Below are 18,081 nucleotides of genomic sequence, written 5' to 3' on the forward strand. Positions count from 1 at the left end.
TTGTACCACTCTTTTGACCAAATGTAGCTGTCAACTCGGTCAGCAATAAGAAGCCGCTGATAATTCTGATCGGGGGATCCCATTCAACAAACAAGCTTATATTTATCTGTTTATATTAAACCAGCTGAACCAACAATTTTTTTAAAGAGGACACACAAATCGAATTGGCCATTTCTTAAAATTCTGGCTTTCTATACCTCGTGAAAACCTGACTACAAACGGAATAGATAAAGTAAATTTGATGTGAACTGGTTCGGCTCTTTTTATGGGGGAAGTCTTCAAATTTAGGTCAGTAGATTGATATAAAGAGGTTAATTTTTTCAGTCATTTTTCGTTAATTTGACAGAATGATCTAGACTTGAATGATTGCTTATTTTAGAATTCCAATTGCTGGCTTCTTTTACTTTTTCCTTCTTCCTTCTATCAGTCGAACGGAAACACTCCTGTACGTATAATGACCATTTTACCGCATTTTTTGTGTATGAATGTCACTGGCGTACTATTGTTCCGTATGTTACCGTTTACATAAGCTCACTTACTTACCGTTACCAAATCCTCGCTCTCTTCGCCATCTCATAATTTTGAGTTAGGACCTTATCTTCGTGCCTATGGTATTTCAACAACATGGCGCATTCAACATTTTCCTTCCGTATATCAGTCATAAAAACATATTGAGCCTGAGCTTTTGTGGTGCTTCAATACTAACTGTACTTTCTATCGCCATTTGGTGGCGAAAAACTCGTGCCAAAAGCTTCACGCATCCAACTTATCACATCTGTTCTACTCCGTTCATCCATCATGCTAACGAAGCAGCTATCACCAGACTAACCGAAGAAATCACGGAGCTCTACGATATTGACATTCATCGTCTGGAACTTATTCGAATGGCTATTCAACAAGAAATGGAGGCTGGCTTGCTTTCCAACAGTGCGTCTTCCCTCAAAATGCTTCCAAGTTACATCAATCGACTGCCACTCAATGACATCAGTACTACTGCTTACGCTCTCGATATCGGCGGCACAAACTTGCGGATCCTCAAGGTTGTTCTAGAGCAAGGTGGTATCATTCAAAACATCTTCACCAACAAATACTCCATTCCTCATGAGCTGATGGTAGGTAAAGGAGAAGATTTGATCAACTTTATCGCGCAGTGTCTTCTCGAATCAATTGATTCTGAGGACAAAGACGCGCCTCTCGGATTTACCTTCTCGTTTCCCATTCGACAAACGTCTATCAAAAAGGGCTATCTCATTGAGTGGACTAAAGGATTTTCCGCCTCTGGAATCGTCAACGAAGATATCGCTGGGTTGCTGGAAGAAGAACTCGAAAAATTGAACTTCCCCATCAAGGTGGTTGCTTTGGTCAACGACACTATTGGCACACTGATGACTGGCACCTTTCAAGCACATGATGAAAACTGTATCATCGGCCTAATTATTGGCACAGGAAGTAATGCGTGTTACCTTGAAGACATCGAGTTGCTCGAAAAGTGGGTCGACGAAGTGCCAAATCCTCCCAATATGATCATCAATGTCGAGCTAGGCGGCTTCGACTCTCCCACTTATACTCACTTGTTGCCTACCAAATTTGATCTCATGCTTGACAACAACTCGGTCAACATCGGATGTCAGCACTTTGAAAAAATGATCTCGGGAATGTATCTCGGAGAACTTGTCAGACTTACTCTGAAAAATTACCAAGACTTATTTGAAATTTTCTCTGACAATTCCGTAAATGCCCTAGACCGGCCTTACCAATTGCAAACGCAGCTTTTATCACAGATGCAACAGGATGACTCTCCGGAACTCCACTATGTAGGAGATGTACTCAATAAATTGGGTATCACTTGCCCTTCTCTGGCCATAAGACAATTTGCTAAGCATATCTGCTGTGTTATTTCCAGGCGGTCTGCACGCCTCGCCGCTGCCGGAGTCGCTGCGATTGTCGAACACAAAAAACGCGGCAACATCTTCTCAATCGTCGCAGTAGATGGAACCATATTCGAAGTCTATCCAGGTTATCGCTCTATCGTCGAAGAAACCATCAAAGAACTTGGATATCCCAATGTACAACTCAGACTTGTCAAAGATGGATCTGGAAACGGTGCGGCCATCGCCGCATCGACTATGATTAAAAGTACCTAACTGGCTCGTATTATAGCATTCCTACAACAAGGTTCAATCAAGAATTCTTTCTGTCCATTGCAAAAAAAATACAGCATACTATTTGCCCTTTCAGAACTTCCCTTGGTCATCCTATAAATACATCACTTTTGAACTCATGCCAACTATTTGTATCCTCTTTTTTACACGTCAAAGTCGCAAATGTCACTTTATCCCTACCTGGTCTCCCTTTTCGTTCTCGACACTTCTAGACTGTGATGCAAAAAACATCTTTTATTCGCAAGTTCATTTATTTCTGACGTTCACTACCATTTATTCGCCTATAAACCTTAAAACCCAATGCTTGTTCTCATAAAAAAGAAGTGCCTTGACGCAAGAGACAACATCTGCAAGAATGAAATCATCGCATTGTCTCATACTGTTATCATTAAGAGGCATTTACCTCTTCAAATTTCTCCTCTACAAATGAATCGAATCTGCGTTATATTCCTAGCTGAAATTTCGTGTTTCTCTGCGTTCAGTTGATTTAAAAAAAAACAGAATTCCTGATTTTCAGTTTATCGCTAATATGACACAAAGGTAGTTTTTCCAAAAAAAAAGAAAATTTATTAGGATACTCTCATCGCGCCCTTATGTCTACGGCTGCTTGCTCATCCAAGCAAGTCCACCCAGGTATCTCGCTCGATCAGCTTCCATCAGAATTGCTTATTGGAATTTTTAAGTATCTTGGTGCGTAGGCCCCTATTAAATATTTTCATGTCTCAATGTATTTAACGATAGAGTATGAAGATTTTCGAACCGTCTGGTCTCTATGCACGATTAACCATCGATTCGAAGGTACGCCCCTTCCTAAACAAGGGCTCAGTCTTCAAGCAAACTCTCATCTTTCTTTAATATGGACCTCTGACCTTTTCTTAGAGCTTTCATACGAGCTTATATTTTGGAAGCATGTCTTGAAAGCTGCCCCAGATACTCAGGACACCCTTCTTGCTATCATTGAGAAAAGAAAAGCTGCTAAGCAAAACACAATTTTGTCTAAATTGCGTGCCTCTATTTACAAGATAAACTACGCAAAGATAATAAGTACTCGGTCTGTCGGCTCTCCTCTGGCTGAAACCAAAATGCAACTACTAAGGAAGAAACTTATTTCTCTCGCATCAAAAAGCACAAGCGATATAGAAAAACTTGCTTTGACCTCCACTTGTATTGAATTTTTAGCAAAACAACTGCAAAACATAACATACATACCTGTCAAAGTTGCATTTTTGGGAGACCGCTCAATAAGAAAAACGTCAAGTATATACAAACTTATTTATACAAACTCTGAAGCATTCGATGAATCTCAAATGAACATATCCTATTGCGACCCTTTGGGAACCAATCTGTTCAACTTTATAGAAGATAGTCTTGAGCGCCCCCTGCGCGTGACGATATTTGATCCACCTGGCGATAATATGACCGCTGTCAAAAGAAGTCTTCATGGAGTCGATGCTGTACTTATTGGCTTCTCGTTCGATAACATCGCATCAGCTGAGTCCGTAAAAATAAAATGGATTCCATTAGTCCGAAAATTTCAGCCAGCAGTCCCTATCGTAGTAATAGGACTCACGTTAGAATTGACGGCAAACCCTAATTTCAACACTATTAAAGAAGAGTTGCACAGAAAACTCGACAACATCCGGTACATTATTCACCTGGGCTCATTTTCTAAGCTCTACTACTTGATATGGGGATCAAGCCAGTGCAAGCTCGTCTTATAAACCGTCCGATGAATTCTATCACCCCTATCAAATGTTCTCGTACAGTAATAACGGACAAATATTTATTATGCCCGTTCCAGCTCCTTAAATTAGATAGAGAAGCTCTGAAAGCCGCTCAGACTTCATGATGCGACGTGTCAAGTACACTCGGGGCATCTACTTTTCAACGGAATCGGCCCTTTCTAGTTTAGACATATAGATGTGCAATCATCGTCCAAAAATTTTAATATTTGTGTAACTACAAACTTTCCTCATGTCGCAGTTTTCTCTGCTGAAAAAACAAAAATCCTTTCACAAGGCGATTCACGTGTTACGGAATCACGGAAGCCCAATCCCAGACATTCCCTTTTCACATCTGAATCAAAAACAGCTAGAAAGAGTTTTCATGTACATCTAGATTAAAAACAGCTGGACCTGACTATGAAAGCCTATTTGCTTTTTTCTGATTCATCTTCTTCTAAAAAAATTGCGCAACCAGACACCGTGTTGTGTGTTTACACTTCCGTCTAGGAAAAAAGGGATCTACGTCAACCAAGCAAAAAAGATTCCCGCTTCTTCCAAGGCAAGCTCTTAGAAGGACAAAGCTTGCCGCGCCAACATTCACTCGGCCAAAAATTAAAAATTTTAGCGAGAATTGTTTTTTTACCTCGGCTTCAGCACAAACTTCTAAGCATGTACAAGATTCTGCTAGTATGCTCGCTCTTTCATGATTACGACCAACAAAGTCTCAATCCTAACATTTGACCTATATGTCACCAGGATAGGGTAGCCTGGCATGCCAATTCATTACCATATAAAAGAACGATAGTACAGAATCCACAAACAAAGGTGAGGCTATATAGCCCAATTAGATCTCTTATAGGACAGCAGAGTTTGCCCATCTGCAACTTTCAGCCCGCTGTGCCCATCTTCGTTCAGCAGCGACAAAAACCGTATGTATTTTTTTTCATACAGGAAAATAAAAAACAGAGTGCTTACTCTTTCACTTTCAGGACTGTATTATACCGAGACAATTCCAGAACCTACCCATCTTTTCAAATCGAAGAAGTCGCTCCCGAAAAGGAGAGGCTTATCGTTGAGGCTACCAAAAGGACATATCAACCATCTTGGAAAAAACGTAAGGCAACACATGGATTTTTGCATCGCAATTCAACTCGATCAGGCCGTAAAATCAATAGGCGACGCGCAGCCGCTGGAAGACGTGTATCCGTATAGCGAAAAAAATCGTTAAAATAAAGTCCTCTTTTTACAACCTCCTTTTTTAGATGTGTAAATGCAACTTCATTTTTTCTCACCTAGCCTCTGAGCTTTGAACTGAGAAACCCTCTTGGACTTTTCCTCTTCGCCAACATTCGCGTGGGAACGGCCGACAGGTTGTAACATCTGTAATTGTATTCGTGGTCAATAAAAATTCCAGAAGTTTTTCTTAATCCGTACACAATTCAACATACCTCTACCACGTCGCGGTGGTCTGAACCGGTCGCACTTTCCACATGTGCTTCTTTGTCTGAGTTATGCTGTGTCATGGCCAGCGATTCTCCCTTATTAGGCGTCCCCTCATCGATTTGCTGTTCGCTATTCAAAAAAGCCTGCTGTATTTCCGTATCAGATACTTCAATCTCGGACTCCTCCATCTTCATTAGTATATCCAAAATTTTGTTGTTGTATGCTTCTTGTTGACTTGTGGGAGATAAATTTACTTCGCAGGTCGTCTCCTCCTGAGAAATCACCTCAATCTTAGGTGCCTGGGATTTTTTTTCTTTTTGGTCTCGACTCGAATCGCATTCGTCCGCGCCTAGTATGGACCCAGAAGGTAGGACCAAATCAAATGGCTCATCCACCTTTTCCCTAATTTCGATCTGCTCTGAAAAACCTTCTTCTGTACCTAACACTTCAGATACCAACCCAACCTTGGACTTTAATTCCAAATACAAGTCTTCGCAGGCTTTGAGCTTGCTTTTGACGACTGTTGAATGTCGCCAACCACGCCCACAGCCATTTGGTCCGCTTGCGTTGTCAGAATTCTGAAACAGCAAAAACATTTTTGATACATACAATCCTGTCTTCTCGAAAGAATAGCCCTTGCCTGCTTGGCAGTAGTCTTGACAAAGTAGTCGCACCCTAGAAACACTGTAATTTCATTTGTGTGTTCCAGACATCCCATCATGAATGCCGCAGAATTTAAGGGAACCTTTTCCCGACGCGAAAGGGTTCGTAAAAAGTACTCGAGGATAGATTTATCGAGGCGCAAGATTCATACCATGACATGGTGTGTGAGCTTGTTCGGTAAGTCTTTGAGAAGCGAATCGATTTGGTCGTAATCTTTCTTAAATTTTTCATAATATGCCGCATCAAGGCGATTGGAGTGGATGATCTGTTTCGTACAGTGGCCGTTAATATATTTCCATAAAATTTTGGATTTGGAATTATTGGGGTCTATGATGCAACAGGTGCCGAAAGACGTACACTTGCCAACCGATTTTGAGCAAGGGTGACCTTTTCCGATGGGTCGGTCATGGAGCCAAGACAAAATTGCAACAAGCGAAGTGGGATTTATTTTTTTGTTGCTTGCGATCAATAGAGAAAAAAAATTAATGCTTAGTCCGCTTTTGTTTTGTGTCAATGCGGCGCTTGACAAAATGGGCATCCCGGCGGTCTTGAAGGTTTGGACAAGCAGGGTTCAATGTCGCGTGCATGGTTCCGTAGCAAAATGGCAAAAGGGGTGCCAAGGCCGGCGACTCGTGCGAGACTTTTGGAGCCTGAGTTCCGAGGCGAACAGTAGAGTCGTCTATTCACCGTTTACGTCCCTCCCTATTTCATGGTGCGTGAAAAGGCGGTCGCAATACAAAGATGTGACGAATTGCATTTCCTTACCGTTTTTGTTATGTACGAAAATTTCCGCGAATGATGTGTGGCGTTTGTATTATACAGCCGCTTTTACACAGCCGATCCACTGAGCAGCTCCGTACCCATTTCTTCAGAAGAACGGCTACGGAATATCTTGACCAAATCTGAGGCGCTTGCCCAAGATGCGAGCGCATTGGCGGACGCTCAGGAATTTGCCAAGGCCGAGAGCCTATTGGAAGGCGCATTAGCCTTGAGGTCTAGAGCGTTCAAAGAGATTGAAAAAACGACTGTTATCAATCTTGAAGACTTCAATTTTGCCCAAGCGAAACTCAAGGCATCTCTTGCTTACTCAAAACAGGCACTGTGCAAATTCGCAGACGCAGAAGAGTTATACAAGGAGGCGCTGCCGGTCTTCGAGCTGGTTGTACCAGACACTCGAGATTTAGGCGCTCTTTTGCTAAATTATGCAGAACTCATGTATTCGTTGAAGCGATACGAAGAGGCCATCAAGCACTGCGAAAGGTCGTGCTCAATTCTCCGGAAGTTTCACCTCGACGACGAGATTTACGCGGCAGCTATCAGCAACTATTCCGGATACCTGTGCTTGGTGAAGCGCTTCTCAGAAGCCAAGCCCTATTCGGCGCAGGCCCTCAAAATTTTTGTGAAAAAGCTGGGAAAGCGAAATGACTACACAAAAAATGCCTGGAGCAACTACTACTGCATTCTCAAAGAGCTTGGCCTCGATGAGGAGGCGAAGGACTTAGAGACGGACTGGCATACACCAGACGTGGCTCCCATGTCTGAGAAGATGACAGAGAAGCAGTTGGCTGCACTGAGAAAAAAAGTGGAGCAGCGCCTGTACGCACACAAACGTGCTGATGTGACTGGGCATATCAAAGATTCTGAATTTTACCAGAAAGAGCTCAACACATTTTTCGAGCAGTGGAGGGAGCGCGGTTTGGATTTGGAAGATCCCGCGCACGCTAAGGTGATCGAAAAGGAGCTGGACGCACTCAGAAGGGGCAAGCAGGAGGCCGAGCGCGCTTTTCGGTCGGAGACTCAATCGATGGTGGAAACAGTGAACAATTTTGGCACCGACTGGGAGGAACTGGTGAAGGAGCTGAGTTCGGTGGAGAACCTTGCAAAGGAAATTGACGAAGAAGTGCACAAGGAGAGGATGAGAACTCACGAGGAGACTTTGAAGAAGCAGGCCGGGAGCGGAGGAGAGAATGAAGGATCGGATTCAAAAGCAGAAAAGTTGTAGAGCTTGAATGAGAAGAGAGCGTGGGCGGGGACGAGCAAGGGCGTCTACGGCGAGAGCTTCAAAGGATGTAGGTTTGAAAAAAAAAAAATTACATTTACAGGCGTAGCGATGATATAGGGAACTGGTTGAGTGTGTTTTTTTTTTTTGCAGTTATTTTTTCGAGATACAGGTCGCTTGAAATTTTTCTCTTTTGTATACTGGTAGCCCGTAGCAGACCAGAGCGGCCGCGTTCAAGTACTTGAATTTGATTTCTTTTATGGATCGGGCGAGCGAGATGATGTGAGCCAGAGAGCGTGAATCGTCGTCTTCGTCTTCGCGATTGCCTCGAATCCACTGGAGGATTCTTTGAGTTTCCAAATCGAGGTCGCCGGCGGTGACGGACCACAAATTCCCGACCAAACACTGGGTTCCGGAAATGATGTAGGAGAAGGCCAGGCTCGACGGCTCGAATTCGGCGTGGTCGTCTATCTTGAGACTCGCGCAGCCCATCAGCAGTGCTACGCATCCGCCGACTCCTGACTCTATTTTTTGAATATCGCTACGAGAAAGGTAGTGCTCGCCGGCGTTGTGTCCGCAGTAGATGAAAAGTTGGTGGCGAGACAGCGCGTCTTCGATTTCCTCTTTTTCAGGAATTTGATTCACGATGCCCTTCCATTCGCATTCTTGCTCGAAGATCGGACTCAACAGCTCTTGAGTCCGTTTCAGGTCGCCCCCTGGGTTCAAAACGTAGAAGGTTTTGTCGGTTTGGAGGCCGTCTCTCAGGATGTTGGAGGGTGAGCGGGGGTGCAAATGAGCCAAAATCCACGCGCGCATGAAAGCCAAGCTTGGCATCCGCGAAATGGGGGCGCAGCAAAGTGAGGGAAAGGATTCCCACGGCAGCCGATGGAGCTGCTTGTCGAGTATCAGAATCGTCGGATGGCGAGGAACTTGCTCAATTTTTTGCATCATGACGGCCTTTTGAGAAACGACATACTTGAATGAGGAGGACAAACGAATCCCCAATTGACGAAAGTCGCCTAAAACGCCGTTGTACGTGCTCACCAGCAGGCTGGATGCCAACTTGAGAATATCGGATTCTTGAGCCGCGCCGCGAACGAGCCTCCATTTATAGCTGCAGCCATCGCCGCGCGTCACCGCCTCCATTCCAAACAGATAGGCCAGCGCCTCCTCGAGCTGAGCGGGCGTGAGCACGTCCACTCCAAACAAAATCGCGCGAAGTAAGCTTCTGCTGATGATAAAATCTGGACAGTAGGGACGCAAAATTTTGTTTAGGTGCCTCTCAAGAGAGGAAACAGACGAATCGAGTCTGCGATTCACAGCCGAACTTTCGTAGTCGCCCAACAACAAAACCTTCCAAGGTCCCAACAAGCAGTCCTCCATCTGGTTGATCAATAGGCCGAGGCGTGTGTTGAGTTGTATCCTGTGTCTCCACCAAGCCACCAGAAACTCGCTGTCCGCTTTCTCCTTGACCGCCGGCTTGTCGAGCTCACGAATGATTTGGTCGAACTGAGACACGAGCTGGCCGAAAGAGGCCGTGCCGTAGGAGCTGCGCGAATGCCTCGCCCTGTCAGAGGGCATCTGAGCGGGCAAACACTGAACTTTTTTTTTAGAAATTCGAAAGGAAGAAGCTGAGGCGTTCGAAACAAGCACGCTCTCAGTAAACTGCTTCGACAGCACCTTCAGACTCTCGACCGTCTCGAACCCGCTAATCACTTGAACCAACGACCTCCTGGCAACGATCGGACTTTGGCCCCGCTGAATTCTCGTGACCATCAGGTGATCTCCATCTAAATCCAAGCACAGCGTCGCCACCGTCCAGTGTTTGCACAGCTTGTGGAAATTAAGCAACTTCGAGACGGACTCGTGAAACGGCCTTCCCGACAATTCGGCCCTATTCCATCGGTACCACCCCGCCCACTTTTCGGACTTTGGCAAAGCGCTGCTCAAAACCTTCGGCCATTTTTTTGCATCGCTCACCTCCGCGTCCAAGTCTTCGGCGAGACGCAGCGAGTCTCGCGACCCCCCTGCCGCCTCGCGGCAACTCGGGGGCTCGCCTTCATCGCAGTGCTCCGACGAATCCGAAAATCGCTTCCAAACTTCGCCACCCTTCTTTTTGACACTCAACGCCTTATCGTATATGTCGCACAAAGCCTGGTGCCTTATCGTCATACCGACGGCGTAGTTCAACAAAGCCGCCGTCCGCCACGCGTCCAACACGCCAATCGTGCTCGCCAGCACTTTGCAAATGCTAGACGTCAACAAAGGCATCGACCCAGAGCTGACGCACAAATCCAAAGCGCCCTTCAATCTGTCTCTTATCTCCTCCATCCGTCTCCCCTCAATCTCCGACCCCTCGAAACCCCGGTTCCAACACCCCCGGACACCGTCCGAAGACGCGCAGCACGCTCCCTCATCCGCAACCGCGGACTCCAACCCATCCAACAAAATCAAGTCAATCTCAGCCAAATTCAGCATCGCCAACGCCTTTTCGGCTTCGAGCGGCACAAACCTTCCTAAACAGTCCAACCGATCCACCACACCCGACAGCAGCTCCCTCGCCTCAACCAGTCGCTCTCTCTTCTCAGACTCGGACACCCTCCTGGCCGCGTAGAACATCGCTATGCCCTTCTTCAGCAAAATCCGAGATTCCATCCTTCTGAGAAGCATGTAGTCGTTCAAAGTGATGTCCGCGCCCTCCAACTCGGCGCGCGTCTCGCCCTCCAACCGAACGCCCAACCTCTGCCCCAAAACCCCAATTTCGCGTTCCTCCGCTACAATCGACATGACCGAAGTGCGCTCTTCTAAAGTCTTCATGTCGTATTCGTCTTTCGTCAAAGACAAATACCACTCCGCCTCTCTATAGCTCCAAAGAACATGGTCAATGCTCTCCTCTACCTTCAAATACCAATTCCCAACGTGGATCAACCCATTGATCGCAATTTCGGGCACCTTGGCCAGATTGCGCGGACCCCGATCCGCCTGCATGTACTGAAACGCATCCAACTCCTTCAGAACTTCCTTCCATGCATCCACCTTGTCCGCTCGGTGGTACAAACGCGACAAGTGCAGCAGAATGCGATTCTGCAAATACTCGCTGTTCAAGCTATGCGCGAGTTCTAGACCCTTTTTCAAGTAGTACTCGGACATGCGAAATGCGCCCTGTAGCTTGTACAGAACCCCCAGCTGCTCGAGACTGTCCGCAAAACAATGAACGAACCTCCACCGACACGGCATGCCTCGAGAAGATGCAATCTTCGACGCCATCTCCGTCAGTCTCTTCAACGACGAATCCTTCTGAGGCAGTATCAGCTGACGCAACTGCAACGCCATCTTGGACTCAATAATCGCCTCATCCACCTCTCCAAAAACCACCTTCAGAGATGCCAACGCATACCTGCCCAGCGCCAACACCTGATACATTTCCTTGGTCACTTGCGCCGAATTCACATAAATGCCCTGCTCCAAAGAACAAACTATTTGCTTCAGGCGAGACAAACCGGACCTTTTATCCACTCTTCCTATCTGCTGGAAATAGTCCAACGCCTTTATAACTCTCTCCGTGTCTTCCAAACACCCTCCCTCAACGCCCCTCTCTGAACAAGACCTGATAAAGCAATCGCTCACCAACGACGAGCTGTAGCCAAGATAGTGATAAATCTCTCCCATGCGCGTGTAGCAAAGAAGGGTGTTCGCTCGACTCGCTTCATCCCCTTTTTCCACGCTATACAGCTTGAGCATCAACTTCAAACAAACTATGTACAACTCAAAATTTCCGTAAAAGTGAAGCAAAGGCCCAACGTCGTGCAGCAAAGCCAGTAGTCTAGCATGTTGATTCAAGCTCCTTAAGCGAAGCACATCTCCATCACCTCCCATCAGTCGACCCCAGCTCTCAAAGCACGCCGCCAAACCGCCCAGGCTCTCCTGAACGGACGACGGATTCACCGCACCCTCCACTCTCTGTATCATCAGCCAGCCCTTTGCAATCAACACCTCTACTCGAAACTTCCTCATCCAACAAGGTTTTTTGCCTCTCTTTGCGTATTCCGCTTCCAAACTCACCGCCTCTTCAAGCAGGGGAGAAGCCTCATCCGACTGTTCACCCACGTCTCGAATAACCAACGCCCTGTTTGTCAAGGCCCAGCAGTAATAGAGACCATCCTCTCGGTACCGTCCATTCAAAACTACATCCAAGCACGACCGTCGCAGATCGTGTCGTTGATACCTAGTGTAAATAGAAAGCTCATGCTCGATTAGCGGCGTCATCGACTCAAGCGTCATATTCGGCATGGCGCTATATACAGAAGAATACAAAGACTCGCAGCATTTTGACTTCAAACAGCAGTAGACGTATTTGTCAATCAACGGAAATAAATCCCTCGCCTCCCATGTCTTGCTAAGGGCCACGCTGATCGCCTGTCTCGCTTGAGAAACTGCCTCCTGAAAAACGGCAAAAAAAAAGTTAACGTAATCGAAAATAATAAAGCCCCTGGCGGGTCTTGAACCCACGACCTACAGTTTAGGAAACTGTCGCTCTACCACTGAGCTACAAGGGCCTTGTATATACTCATAATCTGTTCCGGTCGTACTTGTTCATTATTGCAAAGTAATTGTAGATTGCAGAGAATTTGTAATTTGGTGACTAATTGCTTCAACTCTTCATCTGACGCCTGATTCAGCTCCTCACCCGATACCCGTTTCATATACTCTTCTTGTAGATCGCATGACATGGACAACCAGAAGCTTGCTTTTCTGTACCATACCAGCTTTTCGAGGCCTTTTTGCATTGATTCTCCTCTTTTTTTCAAAGCTGACGCTGCGTTCTGCAAGGAGTTAAACATGCATTTCATTCCCACCCAGCTTCGAGTGTCTCTGACGGATTTCATACCGCTCTCTATAACTTCTAAGGCTTTTTTGTCGTCCAGTTCATCGTTGATATAAATGAAGACGGCTGCCGACCATGCTACCCATTGTAATTGACGATAAGGCTGAAACCTGGGCTGAGAAGCATTTTTTTCAAGTTGAATGCCGTAATTGACCAATGAGCTGTAAAAAATAAACACTTCAGATAACAGAATAAACAGTTTCATGTATTGAACGCCTTGGCTAGAACCGCTTTTGCGCAGTTTGCTGTAGCTATCTACCCAATCCTTGCAAATCAAATTAAGTTTAAAGGCTTCCTCATAATCGCACAATTTATCACGACTGGTGAGGTCTTCAACAAGAGTCCAGTCAACAGTTTTTTGGAGCTCAATGACTATTTCTAGCAATTTAAGAGCGAGATCAGGATGTTTCTCAATAAGCACAATTCCTCTAATAAGATATAATGACAACTTTTGGAATTTACTGGCGTTCGAAAACTGATCATAGTTAGAAGCTAAGTTTATCCATTCTTCAGCTCTTTTCAAAGTGCGTTCTGAGTCCGCGTATCTCTCAATTCTTAACAAAACCATCGCGAGCTGAAGAAGACAATCAAAATAAGCTGGATTCATGCATTTAACAGCCAATTCGTGATAATAGTCATTATAGCCAAAATCATCATAAAGGTCGCATATGAATTGATATTGAACGGAGTTTTCTTTGGCGTAGACACTGGCTCGATAAAGATGAACACAATAACGATCGAAGTGGGACTCGAAGTCGCTAGAACCTAGCAAAAATGCCAACGCTTTCTTTCTCCAACTGAGAACTTTTTTTATGCTCTGTGTATCTTTTTTTTTTGATCCCTGGATAAGTATTTGCGAAAATTTCCAGATAGACGAGAAGACAGTCGCTTCTAAGGGGACGTATTTAGTGGCAGAGACCGGGTTGAGTTTTACCAAGGCATGCCGCCATTTAAGGTAAAGAGACAGTAACTTTTCGATTTCCTGAGGACACCAATGAAAAGTATCAATGGTAAACAATACATGAAAATGCCATTTTACTAATTTGATAAAAGTTTAAGCAGGTAAAAATTAAAAGCCTATCGTACTTGTTCATCGGAAACGAGCGAACAGCTGCAAACAAGCTTATTACTCAGTAAACCAAGGGACAGTCTAAATAAATATAGATCTTTCTTACTTGATGTTGGTAAAAGGAGGCCCCAATCAATTGGGGAAGTAGGTACTGTATTTGTAGTAATTGAGATCAATTTTGCTGCAGCAGAATCTAACAAGGAAGAGGCTTTTTGAAACTAAACAAAGAATGTATGATTAACAATTAGAAGCAGGTAGTGTGAGGTACAATATGAACACAGTACAATCAAATTGCGAATTAGCTTAATCTTTTTAGTCGTGACATGTATTGAACTAACCGTAAAATTGTTTTGCATAACAAACCTTTTTGGCAAGCAACAATGAGGTACAATCATCTAGTTGTTTTAAAATAGATTGTTCTGTCCTAGAAGTCATACTATCATATTTAGTATATTACTTGTGAAATAATTTTGATATGTTCTAGCAGAAGGTTGCATAAAAAACACAATTCTGTTCATTATCAATATTTGTATTTTTTACCACGAAAAAAAGTTTGAAAAAGGATTGACCAACAGCTAGTTATACAAGCTCAAAGAGATAACCCCACAAATGTCAATTTGACATAGAAATAATTTTGAGTTTAGACTCGATTCCTTCAATCACAGCAGGGCCAATTCGGCTAAGGCTAAAAAAGTTGTGCACGTGAAAAGAGGACATCTGTCCAAGACAATGAATGTGAAAAAATTGAAAGTGGAGCCTATCAAAAAATAAACATTCCACAAAAGATTTTGTGATAAATCTAGAATTATGCCTTAAGATGAATGGGTTAATAATACTTTTTTTTTAACAGTTAAATGATAAACATGATTTTTTTTGAGATTTGTGTATCATGATCGCACATAACCTTCAAAAATTCTGATTACGTTCTAGCACCCTGTAAAAATATTTGGTGACGATAGCAATGACATGGAAGCAGAAAAACAAACATGTTTCAATCGCTTTTAATTTATTAGAGTTTATTGCCCCTAAGATAGCTATCCTAAAAATACTGGCTGTTTGCCTAGCCCAATTGCCCTGACTTTCTCAAAAAGCAAGCTTGAAGGTTTGTGGAATTCATAACAAAGTATTTTAAACTGACTATCTGATACAACATATTGGCTATTTCTATCAAAGTAGAATTATCGCGTTTCTTTTAGTGTGTTATCCCACTATAGTTTTCGCATAACTAGACTTTTTGCGATGTCAAGGATCTTTTAAAATTACAGTAAGACCGAACAATTTGTCTAGTTGTAGCAGAAAAGACAATGCTACTCCCGCCAGAAATTTTCAAAAATTTCAAATTGTCACTCGACATAATAGAACGCTATTTTTTGAAACTAACGTATTTATACCGCGGCGAACAGATTTCAATCTGCCAATCAAAACAGAAACACGGCCTAGTCAATACGCGATAACGTATTGAGTACACTCAGGTGTGTCTTCATAAATGCACTGTCTTTACCATAGTCTGCAAAAATGCTATCTGCATGAGCAGAGTTGTATTTTCTATGGTTTTATCGACAAATACAACATCATTTTTTCACATTGACAGGTAAGGCAAAAATGGACTAAATGAAAGTGACAGCTAGAAGCAACGTAATTTGAAGCAATTACTGGAAAGTTTGTATTGGTTTTTTTTGAAAATAATGCCAATAAAGATATACCTTCCATTTTTTTTAAAAAGACCCATTCTTGTTCAGCTATAAGCAGTATAGCTATAAAATCCGCAATCACGAGATGGGACAGGGCAAGCGTGCAAGATCTCCTAGGCAAGATGTCAGCAGGAAAAGTGCCCGTGGTATGGGTTCGGCAAGGCCGAGCAACGCCATGCGTTTAAAGAACAAGCTTCCATGTATCGACAAGAAAAAGGTATTTTGTCTACTATCTACAAAAAAGTTGAATGTTATGATTTTGTGTATTTAGCACAACACCAGAAACACCCATTTACTAATTTAATTCTTCTTTAAATTGTTCGCATGATCTTGGACAGACAGCCCCAATGCTTTTTCAGCTGTTTATTAAAGAAAATGAAAATAATTTCAAGTATGTTGTTTAGTTGTGTTACATCTTATTCAAAATTTCAAAAAAAATCTCAAATCTTGTTTATTTAGCGTTGAGGAACTTGAAAATTCCAAGATACCTGATCATGAAATGTTGTCGATTTATACCTGGCTCGATACGACTTTTCAGCAATTAGCGTATATGGTTAAGAAGGCCTATGGATATAAAGATGTCACTATTGAATTTTCTTCAGTCTATATGGAGCATCGAGCCAAAAAATTGAGAACTCGTCCTCTCTCTACTGTAAATATTTATACTACTTCAACTTCTTCACCTACGCTCGCCGAAAGTGGCTATCATTCAGGTGACATCATTATTGCTCTAATCACAACGTCGACACCGAAGCTTTCTAAGCAGCCGGCAGATATTTTAAAACCAGAGGGAACTTAGTTGGCTTTTTTTTTTTTTAGATAATTTACATCCACAGCCGAGGTGTTGATAAGTAAAAAAGAAACTAAACGTAAAAGTTATTAGGCATAACACATCTCCAGCATCGATTGGCCTATTTTCCCTTCTTTAAGTTCACCTTGATATGCAGAAAGCTTACAACGTTGAAAAAATTTTTAAGCGCTCCCCATTTTACCTCTTGTGCTTCATTGTATTGCTTGATTGAGCAAAACATTGAGAGGCCTATACGTATGTACTTCAAGTTCTAGAAAGAAATATATGTTATACGCACGTTATATATTTCTTGATTCTGGATTATAAAAAAATTTTTTGAACGTTTTGATGCTGGAAATTTTAAAAAAATTAATTTTGGTACATTAATCAAAATTTTTTGAATTTTTACAGGCCATTTCATTTGTTCTAAATAACTATCGGCTTTCATTCTTAAAACTCATGCTTTCCGCCAAGAATCTTGCCGATAAAATTTTCTCGAAATTTGTATGTTCCAGTAAGCTCTGCTCTTAAAAAAACGATTATTTTTAGCACTACTGATTTTTAGAAGGTCTCTTCTAGCCAATTCCAAAATGGTGGTCGTCTCTGTCATCGAGCCCGTTCTCTAGGGCACAGGAAAACTTCGCTTTTACTGGCCTTCCATCCTCGTCTTTCATACATAACCCGTATATCACCGATGATGGTTAAGGATCAGATGAAAACACGAAAAAGCAAGAAACGCCGCAATAATGAAGAATACGATTCTGATGACGAAGAGGAGATCAGAATTGTAAAAAAGTCTACTACTTCACCTAAAAAAACTATTCCTGCTGCCTTTGTGTCCACTGATTCATTTGATATCAAGATAACATATGTTTCTATGGAAAACAAGTTTAAATCAATTCAAGCCGAAGTTGACACGATCAAAGTTGGGCGCGCTGATCCTCAGCTCCTACAAAATGTAACGGTCGATGGACGGCCTTTATCGACCCTTGGCCAAATTCAGTACAAAGACCCTCAAACGCTGATTGTTTCCCTTTATGATATCAATCTGATTCAGAAAGTAAGTAAACAGATCGCTTCTGGCGATCCAAACTTCAATCCAACGAACGATGGTCAAACAATCTATGTAACTGTACCCAAGCCCACCGCAGAGTATCGCCGTTCACTGATTAAAACAATGATGTCAGTCATAGAAAATGGTAAGATAAAAGTTCGGGCAGCCAGGAAGGATTCAATGAACATGCTGAAAGAAATGAGTCTACCAAAAGATGAAGCGAGGATAGCTGAAAAGCAGATACAAGCAGTTCATGATGAATTTATTAACAAGTTAGAAACATTAGCTAAACAAAAAGAGTTGGAACTTAAAAAGTGAAGCGTTCGTTAGGCAAAATTTGATGAATTGAGTGTGGGTTACCCATGTGCGATGTTAAAAGTCAGCGTTCTTTTGGTTCAAGATCTACGGAAGGCGGCGATTTATGTATAAAAGATATCTGTAGCCACGAATTTCGGAGAATTTTTTTTAATGGTTTAATCTAATACGATTTTTGAGTATCCAATTCTTTTCTTGAATTTAGGTGTCGCAAATTTGAAAAGCTATAGACCGTATAACCTGTGGCATTTGGCGAGTGCGTTTGGGACATTTTAGACTGTATATT

General features: G+C 43.1%; 5 protein-coding genes and 1 non-coding gene across 10 annotated transcripts; 3 read left to right on the forward strand and 3 right to left on the reverse strand.

Annotated features, from left to right (window-relative positions):
• The first annotated feature begins 344 nt into the window (after positions 1-344).
• LOC126316818 (uncharacterized) lies at positions 345-4,573 on the forward strand. 4 transcript variants are annotated; one of them, XR_007556284.1, is made up of 4 exons: positions 345-445; positions 591-2,852; positions 2,913-2,960; positions 3,042-4,573. XR_007556284.1 is itself a non-coding variant. In XM_049992911.1 (3 exons), the coding sequence occupies exons 2-3, from the start codon at positions 609-611 to the stop codon at positions 2,142-2,144; spliced, it is 1,434 nt and encodes a 477-aa protein (XP_049848868.1). In that variant the 5' UTR covers positions 409-445; positions 591-608; the 3' UTR covers positions 2,145-2,814. The 4 variants fall into 4 exon arrangements, 3 of the variants coding, with proteins under 3 accessions (XP_049848868.1, XP_049848867.1, XP_049848869.1); XM_049992911.1 differs by lacking the exons at positions 2,913-2,960; positions 3,042-4,573 and having other exon boundaries at positions 409-445; positions 591-649; positions 752-2,814; XM_049992912.1 differs by lacking the exons at positions 2,913-2,960; positions 3,042-4,573 and having other exon boundaries at positions 433-445; positions 587-649; positions 752-2,814.
• Positions 4,574-4,800: 227 nt separating this feature from the next.
• On the reverse strand, positions 4,801-7,163 carry LOC126316820 (unconventional prefoldin RPB5 interactor-like). Its single transcript, XM_049992914.1, has 5 exons — positions 6,350-7,163; positions 6,144-6,257; positions 5,939-6,074; positions 5,335-5,849; positions 4,801-5,266 (listed from the first exon to the last, which is right to left on the reverse strand). Exons 1-5 carry the CDS (start codon positions 6,398-6,400, stop codon positions 5,165-5,167), a joined length of 918 nt encoding a protein of 305 aa, XP_049848871.1. The 5' UTR covers positions 6,401-7,163; the 3' UTR covers positions 4,801-5,164.
• On the forward strand, positions 6,483-9,240 carry LOC126316819 (uncharacterized). The gene is made up of 2 exons (XM_049992913.1): positions 6,483-6,704; positions 6,815-9,240. Exons 1-2 carry the CDS (start codon positions 6,523-6,525, stop codon positions 7,992-7,994), a joined length of 1,362 nt encoding a protein of 453 aa, XP_049848870.1. The 5' UTR covers positions 6,483-6,522; the 3' UTR covers positions 7,995-9,240.
• Positions 8,145-12,281, reverse strand: LOC126316828 (uncharacterized). Its single transcript, XM_049992923.1, has one exon. It carries the CDS (start codon positions 12,279-12,281, stop codon positions 8,145-8,147), a length of 4,137 nt encoding a protein of 1,378 aa, XP_049848880.1.
• A 194-nt stretch (positions 12,282-12,475) lies between these two features.
• On the reverse strand, positions 12,476-12,547 carry Trnar-ccu (transfer RNA arginine (anticodon CCU)). The gene has a single exon. It is a non-coding gene; the product is annotated as a tRNA-Arg (tRNA).
• A 2,814-nt stretch (positions 12,548-15,361) lies between these two features.
• On the forward strand, positions 15,362-17,939 carry LOC126316765 (uncharacterized). 2 transcript variants are annotated; one of them, XR_007556272.1, is made up of 5 exons: positions 15,362-15,853; positions 15,975-16,027; positions 16,096-16,681; positions 16,838-16,930; positions 16,995-17,939. XR_007556272.1 is itself a non-coding variant. In XM_049992859.1 (3 exons), exons 1-3 carry the CDS (start codon positions 15,722-15,724, stop codon positions 16,433-16,435), a joined length of 525 nt encoding a protein of 174 aa, XP_049848816.1. In that variant the 5' UTR covers positions 15,362-15,721; the 3' UTR covers positions 16,436-17,198. The 2 variants fall into 2 exon arrangements, 1 of the variants encoding a protein (XP_049848816.1); XM_049992859.1 differs by having other exon boundaries at positions 16,096-17,198.
• The last annotated feature ends 142 nt before the right edge of the window (positions 17,940-18,081 follow it).

Source organism: Schistocerca gregaria, unplaced genomic scaffold (genome assembly GCF_023897955.1).
Source record: "Schistocerca gregaria isolate iqSchGreg1 unplaced genomic scaffold, iqSchGreg1.2 ptg000599l, whole genome shotgun sequence".
In the NCBI taxonomy this organism is placed as follows: Eukaryota; Metazoa; Arthropoda; class Insecta; order Orthoptera; family Acrididae; genus Schistocerca; species Schistocerca gregaria.